Source organism: Apteryx mantelli, chromosome 9 (genome assembly GCF_036417845.1).
Source record: "Apteryx mantelli isolate bAptMan1 chromosome 9, bAptMan1.hap1, whole genome shotgun sequence".
NCBI lineage: Eukaryota > Metazoa > Chordata > Aves > Apterygiformes > Apterygidae > Apteryx > Apteryx mantelli.
In genome coordinates, this window is record NC_089986.1 from 249,492 (window position 1) to 269,128 (window position 19,637).

Genomic DNA, 19,637 nt, shown 5'->3' on the forward strand with positions numbered 1-19,637 from the left:
ATTTTCAAAATGAAAAAGGTCTAATAAATTGGAGATTAAAATAACTGATGATTTTAGGCCTGATTTAACACAACATGTTATCTGGATATGCAAACAGACCAAGACAGCCTTCTGCACATTTCATTAACATGTGAAACCTCATCTGCGGGAGTCTTCAGAGGTGGAGATGACCCCCCTTGCGGGGATATTCCCAGCACAGGTCTGGAGCACCTCCGCGGAAGGCAGAAGGGCACCGGGAGCTTTTTCTAAGCAAACCTGACCTACGTCCATGCAAACCAGCTTGATTCTTTCACTTGCAAACAGAGGAAGGCTGCTCAGACAGTAGTGTTACTTAAATCAACACAGTCTTTTCTGGTCAAATTCAGAAACTATAAATCAGAGCAGAATTCCCCATTGGAGGGGCATCTTTATTGAGAAACCCGTTGCAAAAGAAGTTACAAGTCTTTGTGCAGCGGCACAGTCAATCTGATAACCACGCCACAAAGCCAAAATTTCAGCTGTCGCCCTCAGCAGCAAGGCCAACTCGGTCGTGGAGGCAGAACCACCCCTCCTCTCGAGAGAGGCCTCCCTCGCAGGATCAGGCTAGGACAAACCAGGAAGAAAAAGAGACAAAGACGGAAAACGGCACAGCCTCTGCTTGTTCCTCCACTTTATTTGCGAGTAAAACATACTAGTTACCAGCAATGCAGTCTAAGGCCTTTCATGAACCTTGTAACCTTCTTTCCTCCTGCACCTTTACGTTTCTAATTAAAAAAAAAAAAAAGACATACAGTGAGCCTGCCTAAAGCCAGTCTGGATTAAGAATGGCAGCCATGTAGTTCTTTAAAAATTCATTGGCATTTTTTCAATGATTTTTTGCTAATGAGGCAATAACATAAATAAAAAAGCTCTTCTCTTCCAGCAAGAACACCCCAGATAACAAAATTCTAGAAGGGGCACGAGATGTTTCTTTCCAAAGGACTAAGACTTGTACCTTCCTTTCTATCTTTCACTCGCTGTTGTTCTTATCACACGAAAGCTGAATGCTCAGCTCAGCTCCCCATTTCTCAGATACTGACACGCGTCCGTTGAGCGCCTGTCTGGCCCTGAAGGGTAACCTGGCCTTTCAGCACTGCATAAAACGAGGGAGAGGGATGAGCAACACGGATAACTGCAGAACAGCAAACACTGTTGGAAGCGTGCACTGAAGGAGATGGATTGGTGATTACACAGCCTGGATCAAATATATGATACCCTACGATGCAAAATGCTGATCTGGAGTTAACTCACTCTGCCAGTTCCAAGTTAAAATTTTCCGAGCGGCCTAATCGCGTGTTGTCGTCCTGTCACAACAGGAATACGGCAGGGACACGGGCACTGGGCAAGCATCAACTTTGCCCCGTCCTACTCGGCAGAAGTGTTTACACGCGCTCACATCCGATCTGAATCGAATTTGTTCTCCGGGTGACCCAGCACCGCGCAGCTCCAGTAATTAAAGACTGTGAAACCACGATCTGAGAGTGCAGCTGCGTATTTTAGCTTCAGTGGCAAATCCAGCTCAAGAAGTAATCCGAGCGCAGCCCTGCAGTAACATAACCCTTCCGCCGATTCCTTTTCCGCGTGGTCCAGAAGCAGCTGTATCCGCACAACTGATGACATGAAACCGGAGCACGGCCTGTTACTGTTCTTCCACACCCAGCTGCTTGCTCCTGCCCACATGCTGCCTCTTTACGGGGCTGACAAGCATTTTTGTGGCCACATGCAAGCTAAAAAATGCCTGGGGAAAAGGAGGAGATCAGTTCCCAGCCAAAGGCACTGGGTAGCCATGAAAAAGCTTGTGCTGAACCAACCCAGACCCGCAGGTGGGAAGGAGAAGCTGGCTGCAGTCAGCAGGCAACTGACGATGTCGGCACTGACTAGCGGCAAAACCCTGAGAGGCTGAAGCCCGCAGTGCCGAGGGGAACGGCGGCGATGGGGGCCGGGGCAGGAACCACACCACCCTCCTCGCAGGAAAACAGTATCCGCAACCACACCTTAAGACACAGTGGGTCTAGTCTCTTCTCATTCACGCTAAAATAAATAATATTGTAAGTAAAATTACATAAATTATATCAATGTAAAACTGGTGTTAACGTTTTCAGGCCATAAACACTTCAGCAGGTATTTAACTCCTGTCGTGCGCAAGCACACGCTTAGATCTCCGGGTGCCGGGGCTGAGAGACAGGGCAGCCACGCTCCGGGTCCGTGCTGGCGGGAGGATCGCCGCAACGCAGCAAGCTCTCCTTAAGAGAGCGGTTTTCATCCAAGCAGCACGTGCAAATGACAGAACCGGGCACAGCTAGGTGCAGACTTGCAGCCCAAGCAGCGTGTCCGGGGCATGCTCAGGGCTGGGGCCTGAGCCAGGCGGTTTGTCGTGGAGCGATCCGTTGCCTTTGCCGCGTTGAGCTCCGTAGAGAGCGCGTGCTGCTGCTCCTCAGCCGCTGACCGGTCCCCACGCTGCGCCACAGGCAGAACTACAGCCGCCGGTGCGGGGACAGCACCGAAACGCCGAGGGATGCTGATCCCAAGACCTCTCCAAGCCGTTTCTTCTCGTGGGGACGGCAGCATGTTTTGGTCCGGTCAACTCTAAATCTAGGAGGCAAAACTCGCTCTTCTTTCAAGCAGCACTACCCCTGGGTAGATGCTGTCGAGGAGCTGCAGGAGGCTCAGCACAGCCGGTGAAGTAAACTCTCCCCTGCCTGATGTCGGGGCACAGAAACTACAGCACACCCACAAGCAAAGTGTGTCAGCGTGCGATCATACTGCTAAGAAATGACAAAAATCCATTCTATGTCTAGAAAAAGCGATTTACATCCTCTCGCTTTGGTGAAGACATAGCTAGGGGACAGTTTTGCAGGTGGCCTCAGTGCCGGCGACGCACAGAAGGGCATGGGGCGGCAGGAGCCAGCTCCACCACCCGCACCGACCGGCTCCGCTCTCCTTCTCCGCAGCACTCCGTACATCCAAGGCCTTTGGACACAGGTCCAGAGAAAAGGCTCTGTTCAAAACCGCCACCAGCTGGAACGGCCTTTGACAGGAGCACTGAGGTATGAGGCGGAGATAGAAACCAACTGAGGGGCGTCTGAGCCTGCTGACACCACATTTTTCTCCAGCATACACTGCTTTAGAAAAAAATGGGATGCAGGTAACTCTCCATTCAGTGTGAATGCCAGGCACTTTCCTTCGCAGCAGCCTAAACGCTTTAGGCTCAGAAAAATCAAGTATAGAGGAGCCACGTGTCTGCTTTTACTGTGCTTTCAAACAAGTACAGATAGTTTTGTCATGGTATCTGCTAAAACATGCTTACTGATAAAGTCTAATTTAAAATGGAGCATTAACCTGATATGGCAATAAAACCATTTTTTTAATCATTCAAAACCAGTTCATAAATACACAAACGTGAAGGCCAAAATTTTGATTTCACCAACTGTAAAATAGCATCATTCCACTTGAATTATTCTTGAGTGCAATCACAGTGATGTCCCACAAGCAGATTCAGTACATATGTGGTCTACTTTTGTGAAGTCAAAACTAGTTTTTATGTATGTACATGCATACATAATGCACGTTCAGTTAATCTCAATCTAGCACAAATATTTTCAGGAAATAAAAATAGTATAAAATATGAGACTGTGTTAGGCAGTTCTTTTTTATATATATCCATTAACTAGAAGACAAAATGAACCCAAAATCTAGCATACAACATAGGATACTATGGGACATTCTGCAGCACTTCCCACAGCAACTGCTGCATTCAGCTGCTCTAAAAATATATCCTAAGGGTCAAAATGTTATATGTACTGTAATAAAACAGCTGAGTCCAGGAACTAGCTGAATGGTAATTAAATCATGGTAGATTTGTATGTACTCTTTTGCATTGATTCCACTGAAAGGCGCTATACATTGTTATGAGCAAGCCTTTAGTTAAGGTCTTAAATTTTAGGGCTTTTCTGTACCAGCCCTTCATATGCTATGGCAAGTGGAACAAGTCCTGTGCAGAACAGCCCGTCCCAATCTGCAGTCCTACAGACGCTGGAATATAGGAGGGAGTGGTAAAGATGCCCAGACTGTACACAACAGTCAAAGACTGTGAGAAACAGAACCACTTTAAGATTTCGGTGCCACAGACACTCTTGGGCAACTCTGAGTGTTGTCATTTTCAATGAAGAGGTTTGCATCTGCACAAGCAATTACGGTACTTTTGATATTAAGCAAGCCAAAGACGCTCTGGTCCATGTGCTCCTGATTTACCTAAGAGAAGCGTTCTTCCTTGTGGCACTAAGAACGGCATCCAGCATTGATGTTCTCCAGATAGGCCAGGAGTGAAACAGTCAAATTTGAAAGTAACAACGTATTATTCAGAGCGTAGATGAGTTTTATTATTTATGCAGATCAGTACTAGTTGTATCTAACAGATCTGGATTAGTCCTGTGCTGGACCCAGGGCCAATCAGGGTCCATAAGCAACTGTATTACCTGTAGGTAATGTAGGTCATGCAAAGCCTATGCTCATAAATCCTTCTGGACTTTGTGGAAAGCATGCAACACACCAAAGCATCTCTGCAATGTGCTCCCAGAACTGGCAGTTCTGGGCAGTACAGCACAGACATGCCAGCGTACCACTCTACGTGACTTCTCCAGAGGCACTTTGGTCCTTCAGAGGCACAAGTTGTCTGATCCCCAAGCTAAGCCTCCTTCAACTCATGGACTACAGCACAGAGACATCCACTTCATTTTGTGTAATCATAATAGCACCAGCTTTGAGAGGATCATACCACACCTGGGCTGGATCTTCACACAATTTCAGATTTGCGGTTCGCTGCATGATGCTCCTAAGATAACAAGAGAGATGACTATACTAGCTGAATGTAGACAGGCTTATACTGAAAATGGAAGTTTCCTACATCAACAGCTATTGATTTCTGAGAAATTCTGACCTAACCTGAGAAAATCAGAAGACCTAAAGAAATGTCCAGGTCAAAAAACATGAAGAACGTCTACCAGTGATGAATGATCTTTCCAGGTTGCCTGCAAACCTAGTGGCAACTTGAGACAGATGATGCATTGTAGGGAAATGCGGCGATGTAGCAGACCGAGCCACGGGAAACAAAGCCAGAGACAGGCATTGGTAGCGCTAATGCAAAACCTACAGCCCACTTATTTCTCATATATGAGCTAACAGCCCAGAAATCTTACAGTTTTGCAGAGCATTAAAGCTACTGAATGGTGCTTCAGAAAACCTAAGACAGTACTGCTGCACCAGCCGCAACCAAAAGGATTTGCCACTGGAGTTCTGACAAAGAAAGGGGAAAAGGGACTTTTGGACGAACTGAACAATTCCATTAGGAAGGTAGCTGGATACAAAGCTTTGAGATGCTTGGCAAAAATCTGTGCAAGTGCTGCACAGAGCATCTGAGTATATAGAGCAAATCCAGCAATCTGGAGTTTACCATGCATGGTAGTTCAATTAATAGCAAATGTGCAGTAAGTCCATCCACGGCTTTTGGAAATTACAGTCCTACTGCACAAGAGCACAGTGACTGCATAGCACTTGTAAAGTAAACGAAATGCTTCTGTAAAGTGCTGGGCTGCCTATTCATATGTAGTACAACTGATCTGATGCACTTTTCAGTACCTTTCAAACAGGATGCCAGAAACTAGTAATTCCAAACAAATGTAAAAAAAAAAAAAAAATCCTTATATTATAACCGATTAAAGTTTGGGTGAAAAAGGAAGCCACACCTGAGGACATCTGGACATACTATAGCTCCACTGAGCTAGCTTCTCTGCTGGAGAGGAGATTGTAGATGTTGTCTAATACCTAAAACTTTCTGACTGCATGGGGAGACTATGCCAAGGTACATGTGGAAATAAACCAAAATACTAGTGAATGATTTGTGCTTTGCTACATATGAAAAATTACTTCTTGCCAAACAAATCTTTATTATAGAAGACATCTTTATACCCTGTAAAGTCAAAGGGTCTGCTCACATTGGTCCTATGTATGCTTCTTGATATCTTATGACAAAAAATATGATCATCTTCTTTCACTGTGGCAAAAAAAAAATTATGTAAATTCCCAACATATTAGTCCTGGAATGATATATTTAGTATGGCTGGACTGTCCACAAAATAAATTAAATACAAAGTTCAGATTTGTTGGCAGCCTTTTTTCTGACCTGTTTTTTGTTGAACATCATTATATACTTTTACCAAATCTATGCTAGCAAAATTGACATTGAGGTTTACAAATCCACACAGATTAAACATTACCCTGGACAGGACAATTCCAAAAGTACATCTCAATAGAATATTTGATTCTTGCTATTATTAAACTCTAGTTTATACAGTAATTGGTAATGAATCCTTTCATAGATAACTACCTGCATCTTTCCAGATTTTTTGTTTTTAACAGAATCAATACCATTAAAAGCTATGGTCACACTTGTATGATATAAATACAGTTGTGCCAATACTTTTGATCACTAAAATGATCTCCCTCTTTTTTTCTCTCCCCCCACTCCCCTCCACTTGTTCTTTGTGTGCACAACACCATATTAGTGCTTCCAGTTAGTTCTTATCCTGTCAAGGTATCTATTTGGGCAAAAACCAGCATCCAGGCAGAAATCTAGCCTCCTCAGAAGAGGTGTGGAAGGGTATGATCATATAGTTTTTACAGGACCAAGAGTTATCACTGCTTTCCCCTTTTTACTGTGTGAGTTCTTCAAACAACAAGAAAGAAAAATATTTTGGGGGTAGAAGGTAGGTAGCTTTTCCTAAAGATAGAGCTACGAAAACATGCAGAGGGAAACAAATATACTGCCTGGAACACCTTTAAGGATGTTTGATATGGCTGGTATAGCCTAGTTTTCAAATTAATAGTGGATCTTTAAATAGACTATTTGGAATGAAAAGAATCGCAATAATGCAAAACTATCCCTGTGCTACATATCTAAGTTTATTTTGAGTAGTCTTTTACCTAACTGGGTTTGTTACTGTACTTCTCCTGGAACTACCCCAAACTGTTACTGATTCTCTATTACCATTCTCGACTGAGCCATAGAGTCAAACACATCACAGTAAGACTTTTTTGGTACACAGCTGATATCACTGTGTCACTGAAGGTCTGAAGGAGCCCAGCGAAGTCAAAGGGAAGTGAGCAACTTTACAGAACAGTGACATTCTGCAAAGTCTGTTCCTTATGATATAATCATATGGTACATTTGTTGTCATATTTACTTGATTTTATTAATGCTTGCTATTATTTATATTTGAATTCCGAATTTATATTTGAATGCTATGAGGAGCATAACAGAATTTGGGTTAGAAAGAAAAACCTGCTGTTCGTGTTCCAACTAGACTACCCAGTACGAATGCCAACTTCAGTTCAGTGACACTCAACCAACAAATTGGTGATGCTTTAACAATTCTTTTCAGCCTGTTTTTCGGGGGAACCTTAAGACATGAGGGCTGCTTCTGAGAGGTCCAAATGTAACTAAGAAAAGGCAACCGATCTTCAGTAAGCTCAAATTCACCAGACAGGGTTTGGCACTCCCCTTGGAACATTTCTAAGGTTCTGCAAACAAACGGAAAACCCCAAAAGCTCAAACTCACCTCTGTATAGTAAAGGAGATAAGATGGGACTTAGCAACTGAAAAGCATTCATCCTTCTAGCAGACAGATTCAAGGTGGCATTTATAATTCAGTTCTCTTGTAGGAAACAAATTTGTTTTGCAAAATGAAGCAAGCCTCTTCAATGAACAGCTGTTGCACAATTTTTCAGCTCAAATGAAAGCGAATAAAAATGTGGAGCTAAGATCAAAACCTAGAGTGTGCAGCCAGTCTCATTACAGTTTTACAGTCCATGGAATTACCACCATTTAGTTCACCTCTCAAGTTGGACCCATGTAAATTTCTTTTAGCAGTTAGACAAGCAATGAATTTTTTATTGCTTTTCTTTGCTTTTAAAGTAATAACATTCTAGTGAATTAGGTTTTATAATATTGTAGGAGACCTTTCTGTTGATTACTTTGACGAATATATACTAAGCAAGGATTATTCTGTGGGCAAGAGGATCTGCAGGTTGCAGAAGCCAAAACACGCAGGTGTAAATTGTTTCTGACATATGTGCTGAACTGATTGTACCAGCTTTTATTATTTTAGTGTCAGAAGTGTCTGGGTGCAGCTGTGGGTCTTTTTCTCTACTCTGTCTATAGGCAGTCCAGTGCCTAATTCATAGGAACTGGCCAGCATCAGGTGTCACGCAGCACAGTCTGATGAAAAACACATGTCTATAGAGGTTTAAAAAACAAAACAAAACAAAACAGCCATATTACAGTTTTGACTTAGTCACGACATTGTGAAGAAAAAAAGACCAGGCTCCCCTCCTTCTCTCTCTCTCTGCTTCTGCCAACAAAGAACTGCTTGTTTCACTTATTTCCCAGAAACAGCATTAGCCTTCCAACAAGGTCAGCAAAAAATGCTGCTTTTCAGTTCGGGTGCATTTTGTTCCAAAAATCTGTAAAGTATTAAACCAAAAAGTTGTACTATCCCAGTGCACAGAGAGTCCTTTATTCAGATTTCTGGGCTGAAAATAGCTATACAGAAATTTCTCAACAGTTTCAACTGGTAAGTTCTATGATATGCACATTTAACTAAAGTTTCCTGTCCTCAATGCTTCAAGCTAAAAAAACCCTGCAGGTGCAGCACCAAAGCTATGAATTAGCAGAAAATGGTTTAAAAGATTAGAGATTTACTCTGTACGCACTTAGATCTCTTCCTTTTAAGAATATCTGAATAAATAACAATGAACAAGTAACAGTGGGAGCTGCCTGACTGGAGCGACAGCTTAAATGCTAATGACCAATTACCGATGACCATTATTATTTAAAATAATTATTACATGTTGTTTACTTTAAATTGTTTTGTGGAATCTTTAGCTTTTGCATTTCATTCACTTGGAAACTATGCAAACGACATTCCACTCTTGGGCTAACACATGCTTGGATTGTTAACCTTGAAGGGAAACACACCAACAGGAACTTCTTTGCAATTAAAAATTACCAGATTTTGAAAAAATACCAACATCTCTTCTGAACACATCAACCTTTAATATTTCAGATTTACTAGACAGTAAGTTGCTGGTTTAAAGGTGTTCTTGGAGACATCTGGATTTAATCTGCCTGCTACTGAAGTTAATTCCTGTTAGTCTCTACAGCTGATACTGACTGCCCTTAAAACATGAATAAATTACTCAATTTGAAATCTACCTCATAAATTACTTCTTGGAGATTTCAATTGCAGATAATCAAAATACATTCTTTCCCAAAGCTGTGTGGTAAAACCCTCATTCTCACAGAACGTGCAGATTTTCTCCACTGGTTCCAGCTCTCCTATAAGTCTGATTTCATTTACCAGAAACAGGTCCCAAAATTATTCACATTGACCACATCTGAATTGTGTCAGCTCCTTTCAGGATATCCAGTAATTAAAAATGACCTGTAACAGGAAGCCTATCCACTGTGCAAGTGGTGTATGGATATGGGTTACAGGTGGGGAAAAATGTGTCCCTCTCAGTATTATGTATTTCTACCCAAAATTCCAGCCAGAGCAAATCAAGTCTCACAAAGTTTAGACCATTCCATGAATGTTAGTTATCACTAAAACACATATGGCCTATTTTTAAACACCTTGGGAGTTTGTGTGGTCTTATCTCCAGGGACTCACTTTGACACTGCAACCAAAACTGCATTTTATCATCTTCAAACAATAGCGGCTACACCTCTTTTATCATGGCAGGATATGGAAACTTTGGTTCATGTGTTTATTGCTCTTAGACAGGATTACTGCAACTTTTTATTGGTTGGATTTCCTGGCTGATTAAAAAAATGAAAGCAGGTGCAAAGTGCCATAACCCTAAGTCATGTCCAGAACCAATTAAATTACCCTGAGCAATATAGCTGAAGGCTAAGCTTTTCAGATTCACAGATGAATTTCTGTAACACAAACAGCTGTCAGTGTAAGGTGCTCTTCATGTTAAATTCTATTGTTTAATATATAATGTCTTTCACCATCTAGAACCAGTGTATTTAATTGCTAAAGCTAGCTTCCTCTAATCACTTGGCTCATGCTTGCTGGTAAATCTTGATAAAGGAGTAAGCTTCTAATGGAAGGAGCTTTAGCTTCTTTGGTAGAAAAAAATCAAATGATTCTTCGCCTGCAGTTTAACACCATGAGTTAATATGACTGAACTGTTAGCATCAATGCACACACTGACCCCAAAGAGATTAAAATCAGGATCTCCATTGATTTATGACTGAATTACTTGTAAAAGGGAGATAATATTTACTAGCTTCTACCACAGATGTGCCATGAAGTTCTATTTTTCTTATACTCTGTATTTAAACGTGATCTAATCAGGTGAAAGACATTATCAAGTGGAAACAAAAGTGTATGCACCACCCTTCTCCCTCTGCCAGAAATTATTCTCTCTTCTTAAATTTGTATTACACATTCTGAAATTCCACCATCTAGCGTTCATGATATAGCACCTACTTTTTTACAATGCCAGCCTCCTATCTGGTAAAAGTGTGAAAAGAATTGCACCAGGATCCTCTGATCTGTCGCGGAGGTTTTCAAGATGTGGCAGGTTAAGCCCTGAGCAACCTCATCTGATCTCACAGCTGACCCTGTGTGAGCAAGGGTGGGCAAGGCCTGAGGCCCCCTCCCACATGAAGTATTCGGTGATGCTACGACCTTAAATTTTGCAAGGCCCCAGTCCTCAGCACTGTGTGGGAACTCGTCCAGTTCTCCTCCCTACCCCAGAGCAGGCACCTGGCCTTTGTAAGCTCGTAACATTGCTGCTCACCTTTCAGCAGCTGCCCCTCAATTCAGTACATTTGCGTGAGTTCTCAGTTTCTTATAATACTCCTATGAGGATGCCACTAGCACACAACTGTTAAAAAAGCAGCAGCACAGGCAGATTAAACGGTCTGCTCCAGATACAAATGGACTATGAGAAAACTGGAAAACTCAGGAATTACAATTTTAAGTATCTTTACACTATTTTCATTTTTTTGCTGCAAATGTACGTATTGATGAATTCATCTTTACAGAACCTAAGAGAACGTACGGTTAAGAGGTATTATGTCCGTGTTGAGAATTAAGAGTGATCCAAGTACGTTTCCTTAAGACAGGATTAGCTGGGCCCAGAGACCATGTACACTAAGATAGTAATTAACAAATTACTAACTTAACAAGTTATCAACCACAGTATATCATGAAGAAGAAACAGGACAGGGAAGACAAGGGCAAGAGAAGATGGCTCAGCACTAACGCATGAGGCGTGGGATCTGCTCAAACACAGCTCTGCTTTGGGGCGCTCTGCTTCATCTCCGTGGCACTTCTTCCCTGACAGCCAGCTCACACGTGACAGCAGCTTTCAAGAGCACTTGCACCCATCAGTCACATCTCCAGGCAAAGACTGCTGGGGCATCCAAGCTCTCTCCATGCCAGAAGTGGAAAACGCCAAGTCGAGAAGTCAGGTAGAAACCCCATTTCTGCTACTGCCGATGCTGGACTACGAACAGTGAAGAGAGAGGCAAAGCTGACGGCACTGGAGGAAGCACCGGGGACGTCCAGCCGGGTTGAATTCCCTGAATCCAGTTACACCGAACACGCATTTAACCACAGTACCTAGTTAGACTGAAAGTCCCTATCCACTCCCAAATAAACTCAAAGGCATTTTACAAAGTGGCAGAGGGCCAAAAACTCTCCAACCACCGAACTGAGGGCACGACTTAACACACGGCTGGTCACTTGGAGAGGACCTGGAATAACTGGGCCTGGCAAAGTCTGTCTGCTTCTCGTGAGCTTATCAGCTGACTCAGGGAGAGATACTGCTTCTCCCTTTACATCTTGCTGCCTTATACCCTTAAGTCTTTATCAGAGACGCAACAGTGCTACGCTTCAAAGCGGAAATGCGTGAATGAGAGCACCACGGTTCCTCACCCCTCTGTGAAACTACTCCACACACTTTCATTGCCTTGTCAGGGCTCCTTGTCCAAAATCTCCTACCCTCCGTGTGAGCATAAGGTGCTCCCTGGCGCCCAGCACCACCGACTCGCATGGCTGGCAGTTCTTACGCTGACTTCCTTGCTGCGAGTTACATAGAAAAAGGAGGACGCAGCAGTTGTCACTGAACATCACAAGTTAACTTTCACTGGGAATTACTCCAGACATACAAAAGAGGAAGAACTGATTTTCTCTTAAAAGACAGCGTGAAGGAGGAAGACGACGCACAGCGCTGGATCTGCAAGTGCTGGACTACGAATGCACATGACGTTTGCAGGGGAAACGGAGGGCCTGAGGAACGGTCAGCTGAGGCTGCGGAGGTTTCACTGCGGAGCCGTCGCTCCGCGGGCCCCACACGCGGCTGAACAACAGCACGTAACCACGGGGCCAAGCCCAACAGGCGCAGAGGAACAGAGGGGTCCTGCAGGCCACAGCGGAGCCAAAGCATTTCTGAATTCCTCTGCCAGCCTGCCAAAGTCCCTCAAATGCACCGGCAGTCCATGCAGTTTCAGAGTGCACCGGCAATGTTACATGAGAAAGATGTAAATTCGTGCCTTAAGCAGGAAAGGAGAGCTTAAAGAGAAACAAACCTTGAACACCTGAAGCTCTTGTTCAGCAGAAGAAATAAAGCGTAGCTTTAAAAGCTTTTAAATAATTTGTTAAGAGAATCCTTGTCAGTTTTGAGAAAGTGATTAAACAACAGCAATTGCTGTGATTCATCAGTGAAATTCTATAATCATCCATTCTAATCATCTTTGGAAGGAGGACTGAAAAAATCTAACAAGGTACTTAAGACATGGATAGGCACTGAATAGCCATTCATTGCAAATCCAACCAGTATTTGTTTTATGGCCTTAATTCTACAGCTGACTGTATAATGAGGCACGCCACTTTACCGAGAAGGCCAAGTTTTTTGCACCCAGAGTCTATTTTTTTCTTAGAAGCTTCCTAAATAATTTAGGCATATAAATTCAAGCTGATTTATACAGAAAATATAAATACTATGAGAAGTTTTTATTACTTTACATTAAAATATTTTGCAGACTGCTAAACTTAAAAAACATTTAAACGAAGGCCAGATTGGGCTCACCAACTGAAGGAAGAGTGCAATCACAAAAGAAATCTCATTAAAACAGTTTGAAGGCAGCAGGATGAAAATAAAAAGGGGGTTTTTTTGAGTGTTGCATAATGTAGAAGAGGGAAAGACTTCAAAACAAGGAGCTGATCATCTGAAGTACTTAATTAAAAATTGCTGCAAAAGGCAAGATTTTGTAAAGATCTAATTCTTTTCCCTAAACTTTTGTACACGGAGCCAAAAACCATACTCTCCTTGCAGTCTTCTCACACCAGTGACCGCCGCTGAGGCGGACCCGCTTCCCTACACCAGGAACCAGGCTTTTCTGGGGAGCGGGTCGGCCCCTCCAGGCAGGCAGCAGCCTGAGGACCGGCCTGGCTGCGCCGCAGCTGCTCTCTCCCGCCAGCAGCACTACAGGAGGTCTGCGGAGCGCGGCCCCCCGACCCAGGGACCCAGGCTGTGCAGTACCCCTCCCACCACACAGGTCTGTTTTTTTAATAAGAGCAAACTGATAGGGAGCCCACTTACAGGTTACTTTTTTAGGCAATATTTTATCAATCAGCTGAGAAAGCCTAATTTATGTTTTTAGATGAGGCAGAAAGCAGATCCATGTGCAGATTCAACACCAAACTAAGTGGAATATATGCAGCATTTACGAAGAGCCAAGAAACGCAGTGCTTCCAGCCTTCTTCAGAGACTGATCATTTTCCCTGCTGCAGTCCAACGAAAAAAATGTATAGTTGGAAGATTCCTGTTAACATTGTTCTTTCCTTCTACTAACTGTCTTAGGAAAAAAAAAAAGGTGAAGTGTTTAGAAAGGGTGACTGAGCAAGTCTGGATATTTGCTAATCTACAACAATATTTTCAATATTTGAGACAAATTTCCCTCACCATTCACGAAACTTTACTGACGTTAGTGATCTTGTGTAAGCGAGTGCAGAAACCTGCCTCGCATATATTAGTTTTATGTAAATGTAACTAGCAGCTTAACAAGATGCATCAAAGAAAGACATGCCTTCAGATGCCTTTATCACATAACATTTAAAAAGCAATGCTTTAAATGTTAGTGAGAAAACCAAACTGGTAAAGTTATAGAAGAACAGAGATGTCTAGCTCATAAATGAATGACATAAAACCACAGTTAAAAAACATTTAGAAAAAGGACAGCAGATTTCTTAAGGTATGTCTATGAATTTCAGTGAACTTTCGCTGTAAGTTCCTGTCTCGAGCACCAGCACACTAGGATGTGGTATCACTTAGTCACACTATTTGCCTTTGATAGAATGTCAGTAAGTGCTTTGTACACTTCCCAGCAAATATAGCTGGAAGGAGGTTATAAACTAAAGCAACAAGCTGTACAGAACAGACCGTATTTTCCATCTCTCCACAAGAAGCATAGCAAGGAAAACACATGTGTTAGCAATTGAAAGTGCAGACCAGAATTCAGACCTGGAATACTTAAATCCCTCTTTTGTAGGTGGCACATCTTCAAAAGAAAAACTTACATTTTTTTTAATTCCTACAGTACTGAAAAATGCTAAGGCAACAGACAGAGCCATAGTCTTCATTTGCTAAAAAGTTATGAACCAGCTCTGGACAGAAAGGAGGTTTAACTTGCTATCCAATTTCCATTTTTCCTGTGATGTCTGCAGGATGTTGGCACAACCACTTCTGGCTTGGAGGCCTGACCACTAGCCCAGCGAACTGCTCAGTTCGGTGTCTGAGCACACCAAGAAAGCAGGTTCAGCAGTAACACTGCGAACATCACAACTGACCAGAAAGGTATATCCCTTCCTTTCGGCCAAGATAATTTCAAAACAGAGACATTCTAATTTGGCACTGGAAAGTGTACTCACGTGTAGTTTAAACTGGCACATGAAGTATTCAGAGGCTACTGTAACCTGCTCAGATTACCACAATCTTGTCATTTCTGTACATATAAACACTTTCTAGATTAAATTATTTTTTCATTATTTTTAAATAAAATGGTATTCCCATTTGGTGTGGTCATTCAGATAGACTGGAAAATGAGGGACTGTGATGCTGAATCTAATAAAAGGGTGCTGAAAGCAATACCCTACTGTGTAACCAGATTTGCTTGCTCCCAAAGAAGCGTCACAGCATCCCTTTAGAAAGACAGCAGAACCACACAGAGTTCACCAAAATGTGTTGATAAAATAGTTCTTGATTGAATAAACATGGACACAGTGGAAATTTGTACATATCATTTGTAGTATGCTAGTGCGTAGGAGATTCAGTCACAGACTAGATCTCACTGTGCTAAGTGCTGTACAAATATGTAAGAAAAACATGGTACATCATCCATAAATGTGAGAGGTACTTAATGAAATATATTCTGTATTTGATGTGATAGATTTTGAAGTCTGTGGAAATGTCCCTTCTGGCACCCAAAGTCCCTTCCAGAAGAGACTCAAATTGAAACCCTAAGAGTATTATTGGCTTTCATTTCCAATCTTTTGTATCCTGAAAAAACCCTCCTTTAAGTTTCAATGTACAAATATTTCAGTATGGGAGTTGGCTTTCATTCACTTCCACTCACAAATCTGGGGAAAAACCTTACCATCCTGATTTACAGGATCCTCTCTGTTTTTTAATTGTACAGAACATAACAGGTGTCAACATAAGCTGAGGAGCTGGTAAGAACAAAAAAACACCCTACTCCTATTCCTTACCTCTGGGTTACTTCAAAATTGCTATGAAGAGATTGACCTAAGTGCAGCTGCGGTGTGAAATAACACGCGCAGAACAATTGTTAGTCTTGCCACGTAGGATGACACACGGCAGTGCATCCCAGCCTTTTGGAGTTTACTCAGGTTTCTTCTTCAGACATCCACTCTCATGACACATCTGCTACTGCCTGCTGACTCACGTGACACGGCCAGCGACAGCTTTGTACTGCACAGATTCGAGCAGGACGGTTGTTGGGAAAAAGCAAGAGGAAAGAACGTGGTATGATTTACCTCAGGGGACAGCCTAGGTGTTTTTTATAAATTCAAGACAAAAGTAAATAGCTATTTTGTATTACCGCTATTGGTGACCACTGGTAGCCAAAAGTTTACTCAAGTTTTCTTGGTATGTGATGAGAGAGTCCTGACGAACTGCATTGCAAATGAATAATCATGAAATCATGAGACCAACCTATCAAAAATTAACCTGAACTGGAATCTGGTTTGTGTTTTTAATACTACCTATTTGCGCTAACTGTATGATTTTGAGCCTACAAGCTGACCTATCTGTTCCTCATTTTCTTCAGATGTAGAAAAGTTAAAACTACTAGGATTTGAACTGCAGAAGTGAAAGATAAGAGATTTGTAAGTCTCAATTATATATGAAAATGTTTTCTTCCACTTACAGCTTTTCTTTAAAATCTTCAGAATATTCATGGCTTTTTTTTTCACTAAGGCTCATATCCAGCAAAATCAGAGGAACATTAGTAGATGCTTAAAGTTAAGCGTGAAGTGCAGAAGAGGAACACCGAATAAACCATGCCATTTAGAGGAAATCTTCAGGTAATTCATACTATAAAATAGACTTTTCTATAGTAAGTCTATCCTAAAATAGACTAGCTTACAGTGCAGAACCTAATTATGAAAAAAAGAAGGAATAGCTACCACCTCTGACCTAAACAAATACAGGAAAGACTGCAGACATCATCTGAGCAGCGCTTTGCACAGTAAGTTTTGAGAATAATATGGTGGGCTTGCGGAGGCCTTATAGCACCTCTGAATGAAAAAGCACAGGAAGAGTTTATTTTTCTATGTTCAATGCTATGGCAAAAATTTGTCATCAAGGCTCCAAAATAAAATGCGTAAGATTTTAGAACTTTACCTCAAACAGTGCCAATTCCCTTGCTGCCAACTCTACCGAGGGAAAAAATAAAAAAAGGAAGTGGAGAACATACTGTTTGACTTGATAACAGAATCAGAGCTACTGTTTCTGAAGCAAAAATTACTTTGGCAAACAAATATAATAATATATAATTATATAATAAAAGGTGTCTCTCTACTCCTATTTTTTCGTATTTTCACCAGACAGATGACATCCAGTACTCACCAAGATTTGGCTGAGACATTGCCATAGACCTCTGTGGCATTGGTGTGGAAGTAGCTGCAGGATGGTGGCTCATGTGATTCAGCGGCTGGTTCATAGTTTTTCGAGGATCTTGCCATGTTGTAATTTTTTCTATGTGACTGAGAAAGGAAAGATAAAACACAAGATTAGCAGAAAACACCCAAGTATATTATATACATGGCTAGGCATAATGCCATGAAAGACCCAATTGTTTCTCTTATCTCATATTTATCTACCCTTCTCATCTCACCCTAATCCATTTGAAATTATCTATCTTCTTGTCATTTATTTAACCCTTGAACAAATTCTTTTCTTCTGATCTTGTCTCCTGCCATTTTAACTCCTTATGCATTACTGCTGAATCAATTACTTTTACTTGAACGAATGGTGAATTCCATTATGATACTGAAGATCTACAATACACACTCATCCTCCACATATTTCATTGTCCAAAAGTCATTTACTCTTATTCTACCAGTCTTTTTCTATATACTCAAACACATGCCCATTCCTCATGCAGCAACATACAGTCATTTTGCTGGGTCAGCCTGTTTTGATAAGACAGGTGTTTTTCTTGCTAAATCCAATTGGTTTTGTTCCTTGCCCCTCCATGAGAACCAGGCTGGCTTTACATTTTCCAGGAATATCAGAATATATTCTCAGTGCTAAAAGGTGCAGATTATATCCTGATAACCAATGTGTATGGCTAATCTCTCTGTAAAGGCACAGTTTTTATTGCAATGCAGTTAATGTAGGTCAACAATCTACTGCTCTGCCATGTTAAACTTCCTCTAGCTATATTACAATAAAAACTAAAGAGTATTGCTCTGCACGAGATTTAACAGTCAGATAAGTAAACTATTACTGCCGTAATTTTTTTTTTTTTTTTTTTTTGCCACAGAAAGCAGTGGTGAAGGAACTGCTTTTTTGTTGCAAGTGAAGGTTTTCATGGAAATATATCAGTTTTGACAAAATTTTTTATCAGGACAAGGATTTTAAGCATCAGCATGTAATCCTGTTTGAAACTTGAAAAAGAAAGAATAGAATGATTTTAGAGCAATCAATAGCCTGGTATTTAGTGACCCCTGGTTGTTGCAATTCCACCCTGGCGTGTCCAGCTTTCTGCCACTGACTAACCAGGCTACTGATCACTGGCTGCTCTGGTCAGGTTTTCCTCTGTTACTTTTTCCTAGAAAACTCTAAAAGAGATAAATCTTCAAGAGGAACGTGTAAAGAAGAATAAAAGTTTTAAAAGCTCTGCAGGATAGGAAAACCATTCGAATCCAGCCTGAAAGTCTCTTTACTGAACTCAGTTTCAAACTTCTCACTTCTGCTTCCACCTGTGCAGGCACTGCCACTAACGCAGTCACCACTTCATGTCTCCAGGCTCCGTTGATAACTAGCAGTATTTTGCAAGCAGGCTTCAATCTATTGCAGTGTTGCCATGTCCAAACTCTTCAAAGTCAACCTCTAACATCAGTAAAAATAATGTGAATCGCAAGCAGGATAAAAACAAGAGTAACCTGAACTATTTTTTAAAGAAAGGAAAAAGGTGGCACTGTCTTTACTTATTCCATATCCATTTTCTTTTCCTAGTATTTTACATTTAATGTACATTCCTAAAACTGCAACTGAAGATCACACTTTCACTTCTATGCCTGTCTAAAACACAGTCTCTAAGCAGCTGAATCACTTCCCTTCTTCATAACTTCTAGAACTCTTCGCTTTTGTTATCATTATTATTAACAATGAAACCACCCACCTTTTCTTCTCCCCAGGATCAAATCATTTTATTCTCCCTTCATTGTAAATCTTTATTGTATCTTTTTCCATTTTACTCTTAAAATTAGGTGCAGAGCAGCATTCTGAATTAAAGATGCTGTTACAGCATTTGGGCAATGCTCTCTGTAAATTCGGTTTGTGCTTAAATGGGATGGAAGGCATTTTTATTTAAAGCTCCATTGTTTTTTTTTTCTCTGGCATTCTAACTCAAATAAAGAAGCTACATTTAATCAAAGGCATGAATTTTGGAATACCAACCTATAATAGAAAAGATTATTCCCCAAATAGGAAGAAAAATGTTTTTAAACATAAGCTTTAGCGATTAATAAAATACTGCCTTGATGAAGCTTTATCAGAACAGATTTTTCACTTCAAAGCAATTTTTACAAACCTTTAAAATTTAAGCAAAATGTAAAAATTAAAATAAGATTTTTTTCTTTAAGGTTCACCTCTAGAAACTGAAAGCATAAATTCCTGTCAGGAAAACTTGAAGCACAAGTTCAAGTATTTATGAAGTCAGTTGTATTAAGCAATCCATAACTTGTTTGAACGTGTTCTCCACTCTAACTACAAATCTGAAACCTTAAACTGCAACTGCC

At 41.3% G+C, this 19,637-nt stretch overlaps 1 protein-coding gene across 1 annotated transcript in view; it reads right to left on the reverse strand.

Annotated features, from left to right (window-relative positions):
* The window catches only part of WWTR1 (WW domain containing transcription regulator 1), a 78,023-nt gene that overhangs the window by 17,305 nt on the left and 41,081 nt on the right, over positions 1–19,637 (reverse strand). Inside the window, exon 2 of the mRNA XM_067301523.1 lies at positions 17,239–17,375. Coding sequence (XP_067157624.1) covers positions 17,239–17,375 — 137 coding nt within the window. The remainder of the gene's footprint in view (positions 1–17,238; positions 17,376–19,637) is intronic.